The sequence below is a fragment of the Chiloscyllium plagiosum genome, chromosome 41 (genome assembly GCF_004010195.1).
Source record: "Chiloscyllium plagiosum isolate BGI_BamShark_2017 chromosome 41, ASM401019v2, whole genome shotgun sequence".
Lineage (NCBI taxonomy): Eukaryota > Metazoa > Chordata > Chondrichthyes > Orectolobiformes > Hemiscylliidae > Chiloscyllium > Chiloscyllium plagiosum.
In genome coordinates this window covers 18,577,257-18,596,156 of record NC_057750.1, presented here as the reverse complement: position 1 = coordinate 18,596,156, position 18,900 = coordinate 18,577,257, and the positions used below count along the sequence as shown (strand labels likewise).

At 41.5% G+C, this 18,900-nt stretch overlaps 1 protein-coding gene and 1 gene segment (V, D, J or C); both read right to left on the bottom strand.

The window, feature by feature from the left end:
- Positions 1 to 18,620, bottom strand: part of LOC122542912 (immunoglobulin kappa light chain-like) — a 206,450-nt gene extending 187,830 nt beyond the window's left edge. The window contains exons 1-2 of the mRNA XM_043681057.1: positions 18,522 to 18,620; positions 18,026 to 18,316 (exon numbers count right to left, since the gene is read on the bottom strand). Coding sequence (XP_043536992.1) covers positions 18,026 to 18,316; positions 18,522 to 18,558 — 328 coding nt within the window. The 5' untranslated portion in view covers positions 18,559 to 18,620. The remainder of the gene's footprint in view (positions 1 to 18,025; positions 18,317 to 18,521) is intronic.
- LOC122542916 lies at positions 4,705 to 6,034 on the bottom strand. The segment is given in 2 exon segments: positions 4,705 to 5,082; positions 5,894 to 6,034. Coding segments are annotated over 2 exon segments (369 nt in total).
- Positions 18,621 to 18,900: the final 280 nt, after the last annotated feature.

The following is an 18,900-nucleotide window of genomic DNA, read 5'->3' as shown; positions in this document are numbered from 1 at the left end:
TCTCTTTCTAGCAGTGGAGATAGATTCCTGTTCTTGAAGGAAGTGAAGGGTTATCAGAAATGAGCGGCAATGACCATTTGATGATACACTCATAATTATCCGTTGACGTAAGGAATAGCAGTAGTTTTTGGCCTTTGTTGGTACTTTCGAACTATGAATGTAACTCTACTTCAGACAATGTGGTAAACTGAGTGTAATGTTCATTGGGCCATCCCATAACAGACACACATTAGTTCAGAGTTGCGCAGGTTTTGATAGACTCCTGATGCAGAGTGTGACGATGCTGCTCTTTTAACAAGGTTATGTTGTCCTGATTTTTTCCAACAGGTGCGTTAAAAAGCAGAGGTTCCGATTTGTCTTGGCTAAGGCCACTTCAATTATAGCTAACAGATCCTGTCTTTGGCAACAATTAGGGAAAAACGCTTTTAGATTAAAAACGCCACTTGTACAATGAAAGGGGAGTGGCCAATTCTTCCAGCACAGGGATTTTTTTAGTTTTGTTTAGATTTTAGCTGGGGACCTAGAGAAAGGGCTGCTGGAGTGAAATGATCCCTAACTGTACCTCTCTAACATCCCTCCTGTAAGAACCTGTGTTTTAATTTACGCAAAGGAGGTGTGTTTATGGGGATGTAGCTGGAAATTGTAACAGCATCATTAAGTTGCGATAGAGTCCACTGGGTTTTCAGGTAGCTTAAATTATTCTACATTCTGTTCTCTTTCGTTAGTATTTCATTTGGTAGTCCGAAAATGAATTCTGGTCTGTTTAAAACTGAGTGGCTTAATCAGCTACATCATTCCGAGAATGTCCACTTTGCATCTGCTTAAAACAACTAAAAAAAGTCAGGGTCCAGGCTACTTTCTTGAAATGTCTTGAGGGAGTCTGGCCTGGTTCATAACAAGAGGGTGTTGAGAAAATGGAGTTTTTCTGTTCCTGTGGTAAATTTGTACAGCTACACCTGCCTTTCCCAGCAGAAATAGAGCACATAGTTTGTCCCCTCAGTGTTCTTCAGTCGCAGGTTTAGTTCATTGCTTGCAGCGTCGAGCTGAACGGCAAAACACTTCCTGAAATCAAGCCCACAGCCACCATAACCATCTGTCTCACCTCCCCCATTCCTTTATTCGGAGACAGGAGTACAATTAGGTCATTCAGTCAATCAAACCTGCTCCACTATTCATGGAGGATAAGTAAATCCTCAATTCCTCTTTCCTGTCTTCTCCCTGATTTGTTACAAAAACCCTCCTGCTTAACTTAAAACAGCAACATAGATTTATCCCGTGCAGTAATCTGTGAAAATCCGAGAAGCCAAGAGCTATTTAAAGTAAAAATTATCAACTTTATTTCTTGAAGTATAACAGAGAATAATTAACTAACAACTATTTACAATCCCTTCCTCTCAACTATCTTTTATCTTGTCTCTTATAATATCATTCCAATAAAACCCCAGATTAAGGTTTACCTAAATATTTAAATTACAAAACCAACCAAGAGTTGGATCTTCTCTTTGCAGATTTGGTCTCCAGGTAGGTGTCGATGTCTTACTCTGTATAAATTCCTTCTCTAGACAGGTAACTCACAGTCAGTTCTGACTTGCAGTCTAACCCTATTGGTCTGGTAGCAGTTCTGCTCCCAACTATTCAATTTTTCCCAGTCTTATACCCCCAAAGCATTGGTTTGTGTCATTGGCTTTTAAGATCGTCAAAATACTAAATTCAAACTTGATTGGAATTTGGCATTTTGGGTGTATAAACTGATTGGCCTAAATTGAATCTGTTTTTGTGCCCAGGCAATCACTACATTAACTGTTGGATCGCATGCTACATTGTATATTGTCGTGAATACTTGGTACTGTCTGTTGGCTTTTAACGTTCTTAAAGGTATGATGTAGCCACATCTTCATAACAGATTTAAAAACTGTCTACTTTAGTCTTAATGATCCAATGTTAACAGCCCTCTGCGGTAAAGAATGCAACAGATTGTCTTCACACTGTGAGGAAACTTTCTTCCTCGTTTCTGTCTTACGTGGGTCTCCACTTACTCTGAGATACGATTTCTGGTCTTCGACTCAAACGCAATAACGTCTTTCCTCATTTGTCTCAACACCAATGAGAGCAAGCCGAATTTACTTAATCTCTCCTCAGAAAATAATCACTCACATCCAGAATCAGCCTAGTTAATTTTCTCTGCATTGCCTCCAATTTCTGTATATCTTTCCTTAGCTAGGGAGAGCAAAACTGTACATAGTATTGTAAGCATGGTTTGACTAGTGCTTCTATATTATTAGCAGTGTCTCCCTATTTTGTATGCAACCTTTTCTTTGATTTAAAGACCAACATGTCTTATAAATAGCGAAAGAACTGCAATTCTGAGGAATGGTCATTCAACTTGATACGTTAACTCTGATTCCTCTCCACAAATTCTGCTGAACGTTTCCAGCAATTTCTGTTTTGTACATTTGCCTGGCCATTATCCGTTGATCCTGTATGGCAGCTTTTTGTGATTTACGCACAAAAAACTCCAAACCCTTTTGTGTTACAACAATCTGCAGGCTTTTAATATTCAGACCTTCCATTCTTCTTACTAAAATTTACAATCTCATATTTTTCTATCTGCCAAGTTTTGCCTACTCATAGTGTAGAATATGGTGTTGTTCCTTAGACTCGTTCGCATGAAACTGCAACCCAGATTGAGGGCTTTCTCGAAACAATAGAAGCTGTGGTGAAATCAGGACAACACTTGTGTGCACTCTGAATCCCTATATTCGATCTAAAGAAGTAACACTGTTTCTAATAATAGATTTACCCAACATAACAGGAGCCCATTCAGTGCAAAATTACCCCAATCTTGATCTAATCCCATTTTGGAAAGTAGTAATGAATATACGCCAACTTGTGGGTATTGCAATTTCCCGTTTTGCTGTTACTAAATGGGGTTTCAGTAGCTTGCACTAAGACTAAATACGATGTCCGAATGCAAAGTGACAAAGACTGTTATTTGATCCGTTGAGCAGAGATTAAGAGAAAGAATGACAAAGATGTTCTAAGATGTAGGATTTAGGAACACATTAAAAGAAAAGAGAGAATAATTACAGTTAAGGGGATTTCTGAAATTTCGACTCCCAGTGGTGGAATGACGGATGTCAGGGCAATGTTCAAAAGATAGCAATTGGAAATCTCAGCGATCTCTGTGGATTTTATGAATTTGTGGGTGTTACAGAGAAGCTGTGCAGATTAAAGAAGTTAAATTATAATCATTATTCGTTGTACCAAAATTGCTGAAGGTAGATGTAAATAGCTGAAATTGCTATCGCCTTTCACAAGAGCTGAGAGACAACATTACTTCGCGGCAAGAGGGCAGCAGGGAATCCCCTCCCCTGTCAGTATAAACGCTACCAGTTGCCACTATTTGAACTTAAAAGTGTTCAGTCAATCAAGAGGTCGGATCACGGAAGTAGCAAATTGAACGTTTCAGCCGATGGCATTGCTTATTTGCATAGTCGTCTGCTTTTTCACACTGATTTCTCTCATCATTTAAGGTCTTCCTTTCTTCTGCACGCCACCTAATATAGTCTCATTTTCGTCCACCGGAAATGAATACGGCATGAATGCAAGTTCCGATAGGGATTGACGATGGATGGTGCAATATTGCCACCTGCTGCTGCAATGCTACAGAGGCTGAAGAAACCGGACTGCAAACTGTCAGATGATAGGCTCAGACTAAGCCTCATGTCACCTATCTGTTAGGTGGATGTATTTACATCTACCTTCAGCAATTTTGGTACAACGAATAATGATTATAATTTAACTTCTTTGATCTGCACAGCTTCTCTGTAACACCCACAAATTCATAAAATCCACAGAGATCGCTGAGATTTCCAATTGCTATCTTTTGAACATTGCCCTGACATCCGTCATTCCACCACTGAGAGTCGAAATTTCAGAAATCCCCTTAACTGTAATTATTCTCTCTTTTCTTTTAATGTGTTCCTAAATCCTACATCTTAGAACATCTTTGTCATTCTTTCTCTTAATCTCTGCTCAACGGATCAAATAAGAGTGCCGTCTTTCATTTCTAAGAGATGTTTTTATTTGTTGATAGCATTTGACGGTGCCAGTTTTTTCACGATTAAGAATTGAATCTCGACAGCGTACAGCTGTGAACAATGAGGATAAGATCGAACGGAATACAGTCCAAAGGTCGGTAACAGACGGAACGCTGCGCTGTCATGGGCCAGCTCTGGCGGTGTTAGAATGTGCGAGGGTCAGGACAGAAAGACTGCAGCACCATCATGTGGGTAATACCAAGAGAACGCCACACTGTCGTAAAGAAAGAACAGAGGGAGGGTTGCTTTGTCGGAGTGACAGCTATGAACGCACAAGCAAAAATCACTGAGATATGAATAACGTCATTGCCTCATTCTTGCTCTATTAATCTTGCCCTAATCTTTCTGTGTCCTTGGACTTTACAGATTGGACAAACCAATGAAACGTTTATAGGGCATAAATATTAAGGGCAGAATTTGCAAAGAGAGCCTTTCTTCAGAAGCTCAATTTGAAAGATTAAAAATCTCCACAGGCACTTCCAGATTTGGTGAGCATTCCCATTATTTGCTATTTTTATTTCAGCTGTCTGGATTCTAAAGCATTGATTTTTCTGTTATGTTATCGACTGAGTCCTGTTGAGACTTCAAGAAGTCCCTACAGAAATGTAACATCTTTCTCCATTCCTTGAGAGGGTGGTGGGGTTTTTGACGGGACGTTGTTACAGACTGCACCGCTGTGTATCAGTAGTCGCACAGAAATACATCGCTGAATCTGCAGGTGCGGCTTTGGGGAGCTTCAAAACAGAGTTTCTATCGCCATCTCCAGTGATTTCAAAACGGCTCTGATCCTTCTCCTCGTAGTGGATTGCTCCTCCGTACTGAATGTACCCGATCAACGTGAGGCCCTGGCCAGCCGATTGCCGGTACCAGAACATGGATTGAGGAGTGCTTTCACGCTCGTTGCAGTTAATTGTCGCCAACTTGTCCTTTGCTGTCACCAGTCTGAGGGGACTCTGCACAGGTTGCAATCCTTCCGTTAGGCCTAAAGAAAAATGAAGAGGCTTCAGAAGATCGTATCGCACAGAAGAAGAATGGTTCATCGATTGGTTAGTTGTAGGAAAACCTCACTGATTAATGCCAACAAACGCGAACAATAATGCAATTAGCTCCCACTCGTATAATCACCAGCTCATAAAGTGGTAGTGTCCATACTCTGGGCTTGAAGTCCAACATGTTTCAGATGTGTGTCGTACGCCCAACAGGTGGATTAATTTTTAAACATGCGGACAATAAAGTCTATTAACCAATTTATTCAGCCTCTTACAAGACACCAGTATCATTCCAGGAACCAATCTAGCTGGTTTTCTCTGCACATTCTACACTGATTCACTAGGCATGAAGACCAGTATTGCACACATTTTTTCATGATATTGTCTCACCAAAACCTTATTTAGTTGCAGCAATTCTTAGCTGTTTTGTTTGTGTGTGTTTCGTTCCCTTACAGTAAAGAACAATATGCTATTTGGCTTCCCAATTTCTTGCTGTAACCTGCACACCGAATTTCCTTGTAAGAATCCAGTCATGTCTCCCGAACATTAACATTAGACGTTTCACGCTTGTAAAGGTTTGTTGTGCGTTTCTCGTCTTAGTACTCAAGGGAATAACCTAAAACTTTCCTACATTATACTCCACCGTCCATGGTGTTGTCGATTTAATTGTTATCTATATATCTTAGCAACCTTTTTTCGTCCTCGGTATGTTGATTCCTTCCTGACTTTGCACCCTCAGCAAAATTGGATACATTTCTCGCAATCGCTTCGACCTTCCCGTATTATTGCATGCAGGATACTTACATGGCAGGAAAAGCAAAAAAGTAAAAACCTTGCAAAATGCGTGCATATTTGAATGGAAAATACCAAAACTGATGCCTCTTATGAGCGTGTCCTCACGCCCAGTGATTCGAATGTGAATGAACCTCAGCCTTGGTGCACAAGTGGCGCCGGAAATGACGTGTACGTATTACGTATGTATGTTTGCATGAAATAAACTAGTGCACGGACGTGCAGTGGTTAATCTGTGTTTTGCTGGATTTCAAAGCGTGTTGAAAACGACCTGGTATTTCATTTCACGCAACATTGCATGACATCAATAATCATTATTCTATAATCCATACAGCGAACTTGACTGAATTGAATGTACCAGTGAAGTCAATGTTAGAGACAAAAAAAACTGCAGATACTGGAATCCAAGGTAGATAACAGGAAGCTGGAAGAACCCAGCAAGCCAGGCAGCATCAGGAAGTGGAGAAGTCGACGTTTCGGGTGTAGCCCTTCTTCAGGGCTTAAAGTAAAGTAAATGTGAGTAAAAACTACGCCATTTGCCATCACAGGCAGAGTAGCTTTGATGAGTGTACCTTTGCAAAGGAAATCTGAAGATGCTTTGTATGGAGGGTTGTCCTGAGCATCTCCCTGACACAAGACTGGGTGCTCTGCGATTCCAGATGCACAAGGAGTTGATCATCAACTATGCTTGAAAGATCATCAACTCGGTAAAAGATGCTCTTTGGTCTGCCCGAAACCTGTTGGTCTTCCAAAACAAGAGTTCACCTCCTCAGAGTGTTGCAAACTGGCACATTCCAAAGTCCAGGACGATGTGCGGCGGGACCCACTACCGGCAAGGCACATTTGGAAAAGACCATTGTCTGAGGACTTCCTATAGAAGATAAATGGGGCCCGTTCAGTTATAGGACCCTCCCGGCGTCTCAAATGCATATAACTATAGTCTGTGCAAGTAAGGGATGGTTTTGGTTTGTTAGAAAGAATCCAACTTCACTGTTTGTTGTGTCCTTGATGTACAACTGTGCAAACTGAACTGCATTTGTAACTGTGGACAGTATATATAAAATTATTTTAGATGAATAAAGGGCAGTTATTTAGATTTAAAAAGTCCCTCCCCATCCTCAAAATCAGAGGGTTGTGATTAAAGTGCTATCTCAGATATTAGAGCACAAAGGTGGACACAGGCGCAATTCGGAGTGCTTGCTGTCCTGTCTATGGGCCAATATTAAGGGAATGCATTATTGTCAGGAATGTGATGTGTTGTCGATATGATACTGCGGTTTTGGCAGTGTGAAAGTTTTGAGGAAAATTTCCTATACCCAATTAACATGAATTAAGAAACGGAATTTGTGTTCTTTCTTTCTGCTACATTTCTGATTAAACCTTTTACAGTATGTCACAAGTAGTGATGAGCCATACCACCAAAGAGACGATGGATAGTTGTAATGTGCTTTGCAATATCCCAGGTCATGAACAGTGCCGCAGAAACATTGTACTCCCTTATTTCAGTATACTGTGCACGCGTCAACAGGCCCATGATGCAAAGGATGTTGAGAAAGTTTTAGAGATTTCCTGTGCTAAGTGTTCACCATTTTACCTTACTCACCTCGTCGAAGTGGTCGCAAATTCTCGTCCACTAACGCTGTTCATTTTGTGAGCTGCATTTCTTGCTTCCTGGATAGAAAATCACCTCTCAAAATCAGGCCTGCAGCCAAGTATAACCATTGAACGCTCCTTGCATTACAGCTGGATCACTGCTGTACCGGGACATATTGTAGTTGCTGAAGAAGTCATATCGGATTTTAAAGAAATGATACCGGACATGAAATGTAACTCTGTTTCTTTCTCCATAGCTGCTACCAGACCTGCTGAGCTTCTCCGGCACGCTCTGTCTTTCAGATTTCCAACATCCATAGTATTTTGCCTTTATTTGATATAGTTTCTCAAACCCACCCCGTCCAAACGACATTCCAGCCTGAGGCGTTTTCCTGGTCGAATAGAAGTCGCCAGTGAAGGCAGGATGACAATGGGTGCACTCTGAATCCAGATCAGATTTAAAACATAAAAGAGGTCATTTGGCGCTACGTGATACTGATAGCTCTTTAAAGGATCATCCAAGTAGATCCTGCCCCTGCCTTTTGCCAAAAGACCTGAAAATTCTTCATTTTTCACCACCCACCCATTCAGTTATGTATCTATGTGTTTTAAAGTCATTACTGCTTTCATTGGATATTGGTTCAGTGTTTACCCCAGTTTTACTATTGGCAAATTATATCTAAGCGCCTAAAGCTAAAATAAAAAATCCAATTTCCTAGCCATAATGTGAGTAGGATAAAAGGCATTTCTGGAGGAGATATGTCTTATGCTTCTGGTGAGGAGGTGCAGGTAGATAATATGTTATCAATGAAATTGTGTCACTCAAGGAAATTGCAGCCGGATATAATCTGAAGATCATTTGATTAGAAAACGGAAATAAACAGACTGAACCAATGCCGAACACGGCAATTGTTTGTGCTAATCTTGCGAAATCCTGATGGAGTACAGAGACTAATCTCTGAGGTCATCTCAGCAATTCCGCTGCAGAAGTAATTAGAAATGTTCGACTCTCAACCTAGATATTGTTCCGAAGCCGAAATGCCTTAGACTTTGCGCTAGATTATTGTGAGATCTTACTCTGTCGTAAGTCTGACGCCTTGCCTACACTGCATTAGGGTCTTACTCTTAAAATGAAGATTAGGATGAAGATGCAGGGGTGAGATCTTACTCTGTCGTAAGTCTGACGCCTTGCCTACACTGCATTAGGGTCTTACTCTTAAGATGAAGATTAGGATGAAGATGCAGGGCTTCTTGTTTATCAAGTAAAGGAGGCTAAGGGGAGATCTGATACAGGAATGCTAGATTCTAACAGGTTTCGCTAAATTACAGACAGAAAAAAAATCCCATTAGTTGAAGATGCAAGAATGATGGTACCCAAATATAATGTTTTAGTAAACCTATACAGGTGGAATGAGAGGAAGAAATAGATTACACAGCGAGTGGCAATGGCTTGCACTTGCTGCTTTTGGGGCAGTTTGGGTTTCTTCTGGGTGCTCCAGTTTCCTCCCTCATTACAAAAATGTGCATGTCAGATGGATTGGCCAAGCTAAATTGCCCTGTGATATCCAGGGATGTGCAGGCTAGCTGGGTTAGTCAGGGTAGATGTAGGGTTATGGGGTTAGAGTTGTGAGATGGATTTTTGTACGATATTCTTCGGAGGGACGGTGAAATTCATTGAGCCTAATGACCTCTACCTGCACTGTAGGGATTCTATGATTCTATCGAAGAAGCAGAGACAAACATTAGTAACTATTTCATTGAATTTTAAAAATCAAACATATTAAAGACTATAAGACAAGTGATTTGACACAACTGCAACTTATGGTTGTTCCTGAATTCAAATTTGATTAGAAGCAAATGCATCCACGCCAAGTGCTTGAAGCTCGGACAACTTCGACTTTATGAACTGACTCCTAGCCTCCCCTTTTGTCAGATAACAAGGAAGCCATATAGCCCATCGCAACCGAGTTACCCTTCCTCCTTTGCGATTTTCCTGAAAAATTATATTGGTTAAGTTCTTCAGTATAATTCATGGTAACTATTAACAGTAACTTCAAAATGCTGGATTCTAGATCAGAGCAATATTTTGCCTACACAGACTGCTTCTATTCTATAAACGTTCCTCGTCAGCTTAAAGAAATATTGTAAAGCAACACAGTTTTCTCTAGACTATCCCTGAACCAAAGCTGCTCATCCTTGTCGCTCTTGTGAACAATATAAATTTGATTTTCTTAGCATTAAGCAGAAACATCGCACCTGCTCTTGCCTATCCAGTTATTGAGCATCCTTCATTCTCGATATCACTTTACCAAATGTGTGCACTCCACATGCATTCTTCCTACCGTTCGTGCATTCGTTTCCCTTGTCCTTTCTGTGTTCTCTTCCATCTTGCTTGTGCTTTTCCTTGATTTATATCTCTCCTGTTTAATCTGTCACTTTTTGTGCTTTCACGTCTTGTTGTTCACAATTTGACCAAACAGATGCTACCCGCTGTTTCAATTTATTCAAGCTGTTTTGTGCTGTTTGGGGGGTTTGCTTGTTGTGCTGCGCTGAGTCACTGTGAAGACTCCAGGTACAGAAATACACGGCCGAGTGAGTTACCCACAGCTTTGTGATCTTTGTGTCGAATGCGGTGTTACTCAGTCGCTCAGTGATGAAACCATCCACCGGCTGCTCTGGATCCACGCGTTGTGCTGTAAGGGAGTGAAACATCAGTTGCAGATCCTTCCCCGCGTCTTGTGTGCACCAAAACATTCGGCCAGTGCTGGCGCCCTGCACAGTGCACTTAAGATGCACGGCTTCTACAGGAATTTTTGAGGTGCCAGTGGGTGATTGCCGGATAATCTGTGAAAGATATGGAAAGGAAAATCAGTAAACAGGGGCAAAGGGAGTGCTAAACCGTTGCTTGGAAAGGAAAACAAAGAAGGGAAAGTGAAAAGGGAGGGAGAGGGGAGAGAGAAGAAACATAAAATGGGGCGTAAATTTTAGCAAATATTCTCACAGTCAAGCAAAATCACCAGAGCTAGAGCTAGATACATCTTTTGCTTGACCCTAATAAGCAAGGAGCGAAAACAGAAGTTGTGCGTCCTGTGAGGAGCCAACCTGCTCTTTTCAAACATTGAGGCAAATCTGAAAACCATGCCCCTGAGAGAAACATTTGGACAGGCCTCCTTCAACCAATCAGAGTGAGTAAATTTGTTCCTCTCTAAGTCATCTTCATGTAGTTGCTACTCTATTGTAATTACAAATCTGTCTGACGTGAAGGATAAAGAGTGTTAGTTTGGTGCCTGATATACAATGGTTAGCCTGGTTGCCACTCCTCATTGTTGGTGCTCGTCGCTTGCAGGAGAAGTTTTTATTAAAATAAGAGCCCAGGGTACATAGCTGTATCGTGATAATGCAACGAGATGTATTACTGAGATTTATTATGCGGTAATCCAAATGCCCAGGCTAATTGTTTGGGGAAACGGTGTTCAAATCTTATCATGAAATGCAAATGCAAAAACAAAAATTGAAATGTGAATGTGAAGTTTATCTTAATAACGACAATAAAACACATCAATAATAAGCATGAAAGAGGTCAGCATTCAGCAATATGTGCAAGAGTTACTGTTGGGCAACAGATCATCACATCCCAAAAAAGAAAACAAAGTGTCTCCATCCGGCGCCATCCTCATGATAACAGATAAAACCAGAGTAATGCTGTAGGCTCCGGCTAAACTAAAGAAAACAAAGAAGCTCGGCTTCCAAGATGTAGTTACCAGCTATGGGTAAAACTCTCACGTGTATCTCAGGAAAGAAGAAGGTCAAGAGAGTGAACCCTAATACATGGCCGAGTCATCTACCTTCAGGTCGGAGGACTCCAGATTAAAATCCGAGTCACTCGGTCTCTTGGCGGTGAAACCATCCGCCGACCCCTCTTTATTCACATTTTGTTCAATTGCAGAGTAAAACATTAGCTGCAGCTCCTTCCCCGGGTATTGTCTGTACCAGTACATATAACCGCTAGCAGCTCCCTCCGCTGTGCATTTCAGTTTCACGCTTCCCCCTGAAACTTTGGAAACAGTTAGAGGAGTCTGATGGATAGTTCTTGTTTTCACATCTAAAAGCAGATAGGGTGAGGGATAAATTAATAAACAGCAACATTCTGACGGTCAAAGAGCAAAAGGAAAACTATAAAACAGAAAGATAATAAATGCTGAAAAAGGTTGTGAACAAGAAATATTACATGGAAAGATTACTTGCATTGAATTAAAATCAGGAGGCTCAGCGGGAAATATATCTTTGACATTGCGCTCTTATACTGATGGGAAAGTGAACGACAAGAGAGTCCAATTGTGTTGGAAGTTAAACCAGCTTCTTTAAAATCACTCAAAAAGTAGGAAGAACCATGGGAAGGAAGTGATGCCAGTGTGAGCTCACTCCTTTCTACTCTATCAGAAACCACGTGCTTCTATCTGTGATAGTGTATAAGTGGTGAAGATAGGCACACGTTGCAGAGGGGTCGTAAACAAATGAAGTAAATAGACAAAGCAATTCAGAATAACATTTTTGCATATAGTTAGGACTAGGACTTTCAGGAATGGAATCTGCAAGTATTTCGTCACACAGACGATTTTAAAAATCTGAATGTTCCAATAACAAACTAATTATACTGATAACTTGGACATTTCAAGCCTGAAATGGAAAAAATGCATTCTTCTGTCTATGGAGGGACGTGGAGTGGTGGCGGATATATAAAGATGAACTATAATTGAATTAAATTGTGCACCAAACTGAGGGACTGTATGGTTTTTGTCCTGTTCCTGTGATTCTATTGAAACATTTCCAGTCACTGACGATTTCATGGTCCTACAGCGCCTTCTGCAGTCTATGTGGAGAGGTAAATCGCAAATCATATAAACCGCAAGTTGATTTCCTTTCTCTCAGTCTCCAAACTTTTCTCTAATTCCCAGCTCTTCTCCTTTCTAACGTAATATAGAGCTTTCTTGGAGTCAACTTCCTGTACCCTTTGAAAATCGACTTCAGCTACTTACTGAATTAATTCCACATTCAGCACCGGATGTGTTCATGTGCCATCCTGTTCGCAATATTCATCCATCGTCGACCTTTCTATTATCTATACGTCGGTTACTCGCTTCAGTGTCCTCCCTGTCACACAGAGTTCCACTCTTTCATTAATCCTCGAATTAAATATGTTCGCCTGAATTCCTAGTTCAATTTACACCCATTCAACCCTAACGAGAGCTGTTATTTTTCTCGTGATCATTCACTGACTTTCTCATGTCGCTCTTTAAAACTATGTGAATTCTGAGAGAAGGAAAACATCAGAGATTCCTTTTAATTTTACCTAAAACAGCTGCTTCCTGCTGCTTTTGGTTTTTTTTATTGAAGTGTTCCATCTCTCTGAGTTATTGTATACGTTAATTGCCAATAAACCTAAGATACTACAGCTGACCCTTCCGTCTTAGAGATCAAATAAACAGTCCTCTGAACAGCCAGTGTGCTGTACACTTGTAATAAAGGATGACTTGTTAATGGGACCCAGCCTCCGTGCAGTTATTTATGCCAGGTCATGGATGATCATCCAACTCAGTTTCTCCTGTCACGTGGTTAATGATGCCCTTCAGCGCATCTCATCCACTTCCAGCACCTACGCCACAACAAGGACATAACCCCACTGGTCCTCAACTTCCACCCCACCAACCTCCGTATACACCACATAATCCTCCGCCATTTCCGCCACCTGCAAAAGGACCCCACCACCAGAGGTATATTCCCGTCTCCACCCCTTTCCGCAAAGAACATTCCCTCCTCGACTACCTGGTCAGGTCGACACCCACCCACCCCCACTCAACAACCCACCCTCCCCTCCAGGCACCTTCCCCTGCCACCGCAGGAATTGCAAAACCTGCGCCCACACCTCCCCCTCACGACTCCCCAAAAGGAGCCTTCCACATCCATCAAAGTTTCACCTACACTTCCACACATGTCATTTACTATATCTGTTACTCCTGAAGCGGTCTCCTCTGCATTGGAGAGACAGGACACCTCCTCGCAGAGTGTTTCAGAGAAAGGTAGAAAGCCAGAGTCAAAAGCTCAGTAACAAGAATTATTATGTTCAAAATGATGAAACATTTCATTTAGATTCTTCAATCACGTCGTTATTTATAAAATAAAAAGAGAAAACTGTTGCGTGGAGTCCTGTGAAGGGACAAAGCGTTTTTTTCTAAATCAATGGAGAAACTCTGAAGGTCATAATGAAGAAGAAAGGTTTGAATGCGTCGTTTCTTCAATTAAAGGTAAAGTAGCGATGTTAATCATTCTCTTTGATGACTGCGATTCCTATAACAGCATAAAGGCATCCTTCTCTCTTACCGGTTCTCTCGTCTCACTTTGAGAACCGGTGAGACTCCTACGCATTCTCTCAGTTCCTTTGGCCACCTGATATAAATATTTTCAGAGATTGTATTAAACAAGTCTCTGTGTTAAAGGAGTCATTGAACCCAACCCTCCTGACTCAGAAATAAGGACATAACCATTACAGCAGAAGAGCAGCAAGTAATTTTTTTGTAATAGGATATGCAGGTATCTGCACTTCCAATCAACCTGTTCGTAGGTGCTGTGATACAGCTGTGGAGCAAGTCGTATTTGAGTCCAGGCTTCATGGGAAGGGCCACAATCAATGTGCCACAAAATTTCCAGAAATGTTCTGTTTAGTATCTTCAAACTAGAACTGTTATTAACCACAGCCATATTCTCAATTAATGTGATGTGAATTTCTACTTAATTACTTCTGCATGAACTCCTCCCTTTCCTGTGTAAAATATCAGAGGGTGTGACAGATTTTCTTCTGTCCCTGTGCAAGTGGTTTAGTGCAAAGGTCGGGAGAATTTTGATGGACGTCCTCTGATTGTCTGTAACAGCTTAAAGAGGGATTGAATGGTTTACTTTTGTTGCTATGTAATAGACTCGATTCGCGCACAATGGGACACCTCTTGATCCTGTATAACAGTCTGGATTGGGCCTGAATGCACGAATGACTTCCTCTGGGTTTTTCTTTTCAGAGGTGTTTCAGACATTGATGAGTTACATGGTCTCAGCGTTCCTTCTGCTTCTTATTACCTTGCCTTTTTATATCTGTATATCCTTGATTATTTCTTTTAGTCTTTCACTGTTTTGTCCAATCTTTCTCTGATGCTTAATCAGCTCGTTTTGATAATCCTGCTTGGAAGTTTTGCCGTCATTACATTCCTGTTTTAATGGATTTTATGAAAATCCAGATCCTGGTTTGAATTACCTGCCAACAGTCCAGGGCAAAATGTGGAGAGGACTATGTACCCCAATGCCGTTCCCTCACTTTTATTCCTGCAGTAACACGTGTGCACGCCCCTTACTCCGTCAGTCCCTGCACTCTACAAATATAATAGTTATTTCTTCTCCCCATTCTAAATGCATCGAAAGCCTATCACAGAAAGAAGCTATTTATCCCGACATCTCCATGCAGTTCATGCTCTGCAATAACTTCTTTCCAGAATCACTCCATCAGCATTTTTTTTTCTTTGTCCTTCCTCCACATCTGATTATCCGGCTTTCCTGGTTAAAGGCAGTTCGGCTTTCACTACAACTTGCTGTGTTAGTGGGGAATTCTACATTCTCACCAATCTTTGGATACCGATGATTGTCCAGAATTCCCTGCAGAATTTCTTATACGTTATTGTGAATCGTTTCTTCCGCCCTTGAACAAATTTGAACAAATATCCTCCCGATGCCTATTGAATTAGATCATTCCAGTATCTTAAATTTCTTGAATCACCACTTTTCTTTCTAACTTATAGAAAGCACGTCCAAACCTTTCAATGTTTCCTGGTATTTATAGCTGTTCTTTTCTGGTGTCCCACTTCTGCAGTGCTTTTTTGTCATTTCCATTGATCTTCAATTAATAAGATTTCAGACAGGATGGCAAGACGATGAACGCTGTCATTTTCAGTTGTTTTGTGCTGCCTTTGGGATTGTCGTTGAGCTGCTCCATCTGTCTGACCCACTGTGAAGATTCCAGGCGCAGTAATAAGCAGCCGAGTGATTCATTTGCAGGTCGGGGTCTCCAGGATACACTTGGAGTTGCTCATCAGTGAAACCATTAGCCGCCGCTTCTTTATTCACAATTTGAGCAACTCCACAATAAAACGGGGTTTGTCTGTATCGATATATACATAGGGTAATTGCTCACTCCACTGTGCATTTTATTTCCACTCTCCGCTCAGGAAATGTGGAGCCTACAGCGGGAATCTGGTGCATACATTGCGATGTCACATTTCACGAAGAAGGCAGGGAAAGAACGAGATCAGAAAATTCGGACACTTGGGAGACGTGAAAAAATGAAAACGAAGGAAAGGGATTGAAAAAAAAAGACATGAATTCTGTTAATTCGGAAAAGGACAGACAGAAAGAGGCCAGAAGGAAGGAGACCAAAAGGAAAGGAAATCGATTGTTTTTAATTGTGGAGATCGTTAAGGTGAAGCGTGATGAACAGAATGAGCAAAAGATACACCTTTGAATACAAGTTGTCTATTAAATAACCTTTACCTTTGGTGAGGCAACATTGAAAGCGCAATGCTTCTTCTCGAACCTTCTGACTAGGAGGAACTAGATGCCAATTACATTGAGAGCACCATCTCTGATTCTCTGATTGAACGTTCTGCAACAGGAAGATCGAAATGCAGACGGAGGGATTGGTGCAGAGGACAAAAATGTGGAAAGGTCGGATGTCAGCTGCTCCAGAACAATGGTAGGGTTTTAGAGGGGAAATCAAAGTAAAGACCGCAAAAACGTTGCTCTCATGTCTTTCAATGTAGAATATTGAGGCTGAAAAAAATGGAAAAAGCATCCCAGGGTTCTTTATTTGCAGAAAACTTTTCATGTCCTGTGAGGAGTCAGCAACATGAGGAGTCAGTGGGCGGCACGGTAGCACAGTGGTTAGCACTGCTGCTTCACAGCGCCAGAGACCCGGGTTCAATTCCCGCCTCAGGCGACTCTCTGTGTGGAGTTTGCACATTCTCCCCGTGTCTGCGTGGGTTTCCTCCGGGTGGTCCGGTTTCCTCCCACAATCCAAAAATGTGCAGGTTAGGTGAATTGGCCACGCTAAATTGCCCGTAGTGTTAGGTGAAGGGATAAATGTAGGAGAATGGGTCTGGGTTGGTTACGCTTCGGCGGGTCGGTGTGGACTTGTTGGGCCGAAGGGCCTGTTTCCACACTGTAAGTAATCTAATCTAATCTAATCTAAACATAGCGGAGCAAATTTGAAGTTCGAGTTTAGAAGAATGAGAAATTATAACACTGACAAATTATAGGTTCTGAGGGGTTCGGTGTTGAGAAAAGTGTCCCGATCATGACCATTCTGGAACTGGGCTGAAATAATTCCAAAATAAGTTTCGGAGGTTTAAGAAGCCAAAACGGAAATTGCTGGAAAGGCCCAGCAAGTCTAGAACACCTGAGGAGAGAAATCAGAGTTAATGTGTCGGTTCCAGTGAGCCTTCCTCAGGAGACGTAGGTTATGACGTGTTTAGGGAGGAGCTTCTTCTCCAGAATGCTCTTGGATTCCATGTGGAATCCACTTGTACAAAGCGTAGTTAAGGTCAGATCAGTGAATATGTTCAAGGCCGAGAGGGTTTTGCATGATAAAGGAGTAAAGAGTGATTGAGGGTGGGAGCTGGTGGTGGGGAAAGATAATGACATGCCATCAGGCAAGAAAGTCACATTCTGATTAGCGACGCTTTCAGTAAATGGTGGAACGGTCTGAAGGAGCCAAATGATTCAACGTTGCTGATGTTTCTTCTGTCATGTTGCCTTGACCGGATCAGTAAAGCGTTTATATAACTCCCTGGATAGATTGTTTTCAGACTGGATTAGTATTTCTTCTAATTTGCAAGTTTGTGGTGTCGTCAAAAACACGAGTTTTGAAATTGCTGTCTGTCTTATTATATGACAACAGTGAAAAATGCAACATAAAAATGGTTAAATGTAGATAGGAGGTAAGCCAGCCCTAATCTAACTGAATGACTAAACAGTTACAATATGATGAATTGCCTTGTACACAAACTTCAAGACTGAACTCCTGATATCCTCTATGACCAATTCAAGCAAAGTTGAATGAACGTCCTCCTGTTCTTTTATAAATGGTTCGAAAGAAAGTGAATGCAATTTCTGATTGTTTGCAGCAGTAACAAAGAGACTGAATTATTTTCTTTCAATGTTACTTGCATTCAGGGACCGGATGACCTACTCCTGTATCTGTGTGACTTGTAAATCATATACAAAACAGTGAGCTCTTTCAGGCCTCAGAAAGCCGTCTGCTTTTCCGATTAATTCATGTACATTGGGGGTTTTCAGCGATTCAGTCAATGTACATCTCTTACTGTACTGACTCATGCTTCCGCAGGAAAAAAGACCCAACAGGATGCAGCCCAACCTTGTGTTCTCGTTGACAGCTGCTTCCTGCTGCTTTGGGGGTTTTTGTTGAGCTGCTCCCTCTCTCTGAGTCACTGTGAATACTCCAGGCGCAGTAATACACGGCCGAGTGATCCACTCGAAGGCTGGAAGTGTGCAGGTTGAACTCAGAGTCACTCGGCCTCTTGGCGGTGAATCCATCCACTGGCTCTTCTGGATCTATGTGAGTTGTACTCCTGGAGTAAAACATAAATCGTAGCCCCTTCCCGAAGTCTTGTCTGTACCAGTACATGTCAGGGTTACTAGTGCCCTGAACAGTGCACTTCAGTTTCAGTTCTTTCCCGGGAGAACTGGAGACAACAGCGGGAGTCTGGTGGATAGTCTGTGAGTCTGCATCTGGGAAAAAAAAGAGAAACGGGTGTGGGGGTGGAAAGTTAGTAAATTTGACTTTCGGGAAATGAGAACAAAATAGACCCTCAAGTTGTAGAACGACAGTAGGGCAAAAATATACAGAGAAAGACGAAGGCAGAATTATATTGTCGGAAGAAAAATGTCGAACAAGGTTATTAATCAGATTTACTGTTTTTACTAATTCACTTACAATAAAACGAGATCATCAATCCCAGGAACAGATACATTTTAAACTTAAAATCTTTCGCCGAGTACACAGTGGAGCATAAATAGAAGTGTGGACTCCTGGAAGTCCCAGTCTGCTCATTTATTATATTGATGAAAACCTAGCAAGTGATGTGTCTTTGGACACGCCCCTCCCTCTGAATAAGGCTTCGACAATTCCTTCTTATTGATGCTTTCTGCCCTCCTTAACTCTGACATTATCATCCAAATAAAGACTATCCACATTTAAAGAGAAGTTCGAACTTCCATCGTTTGAAGGAACTACGCCATTGGATTTCAGATTATTACCAAAAAGAGCTATTAAATCAATCATATCTTCCGTAATTGCCTGACTTTCAAACCAG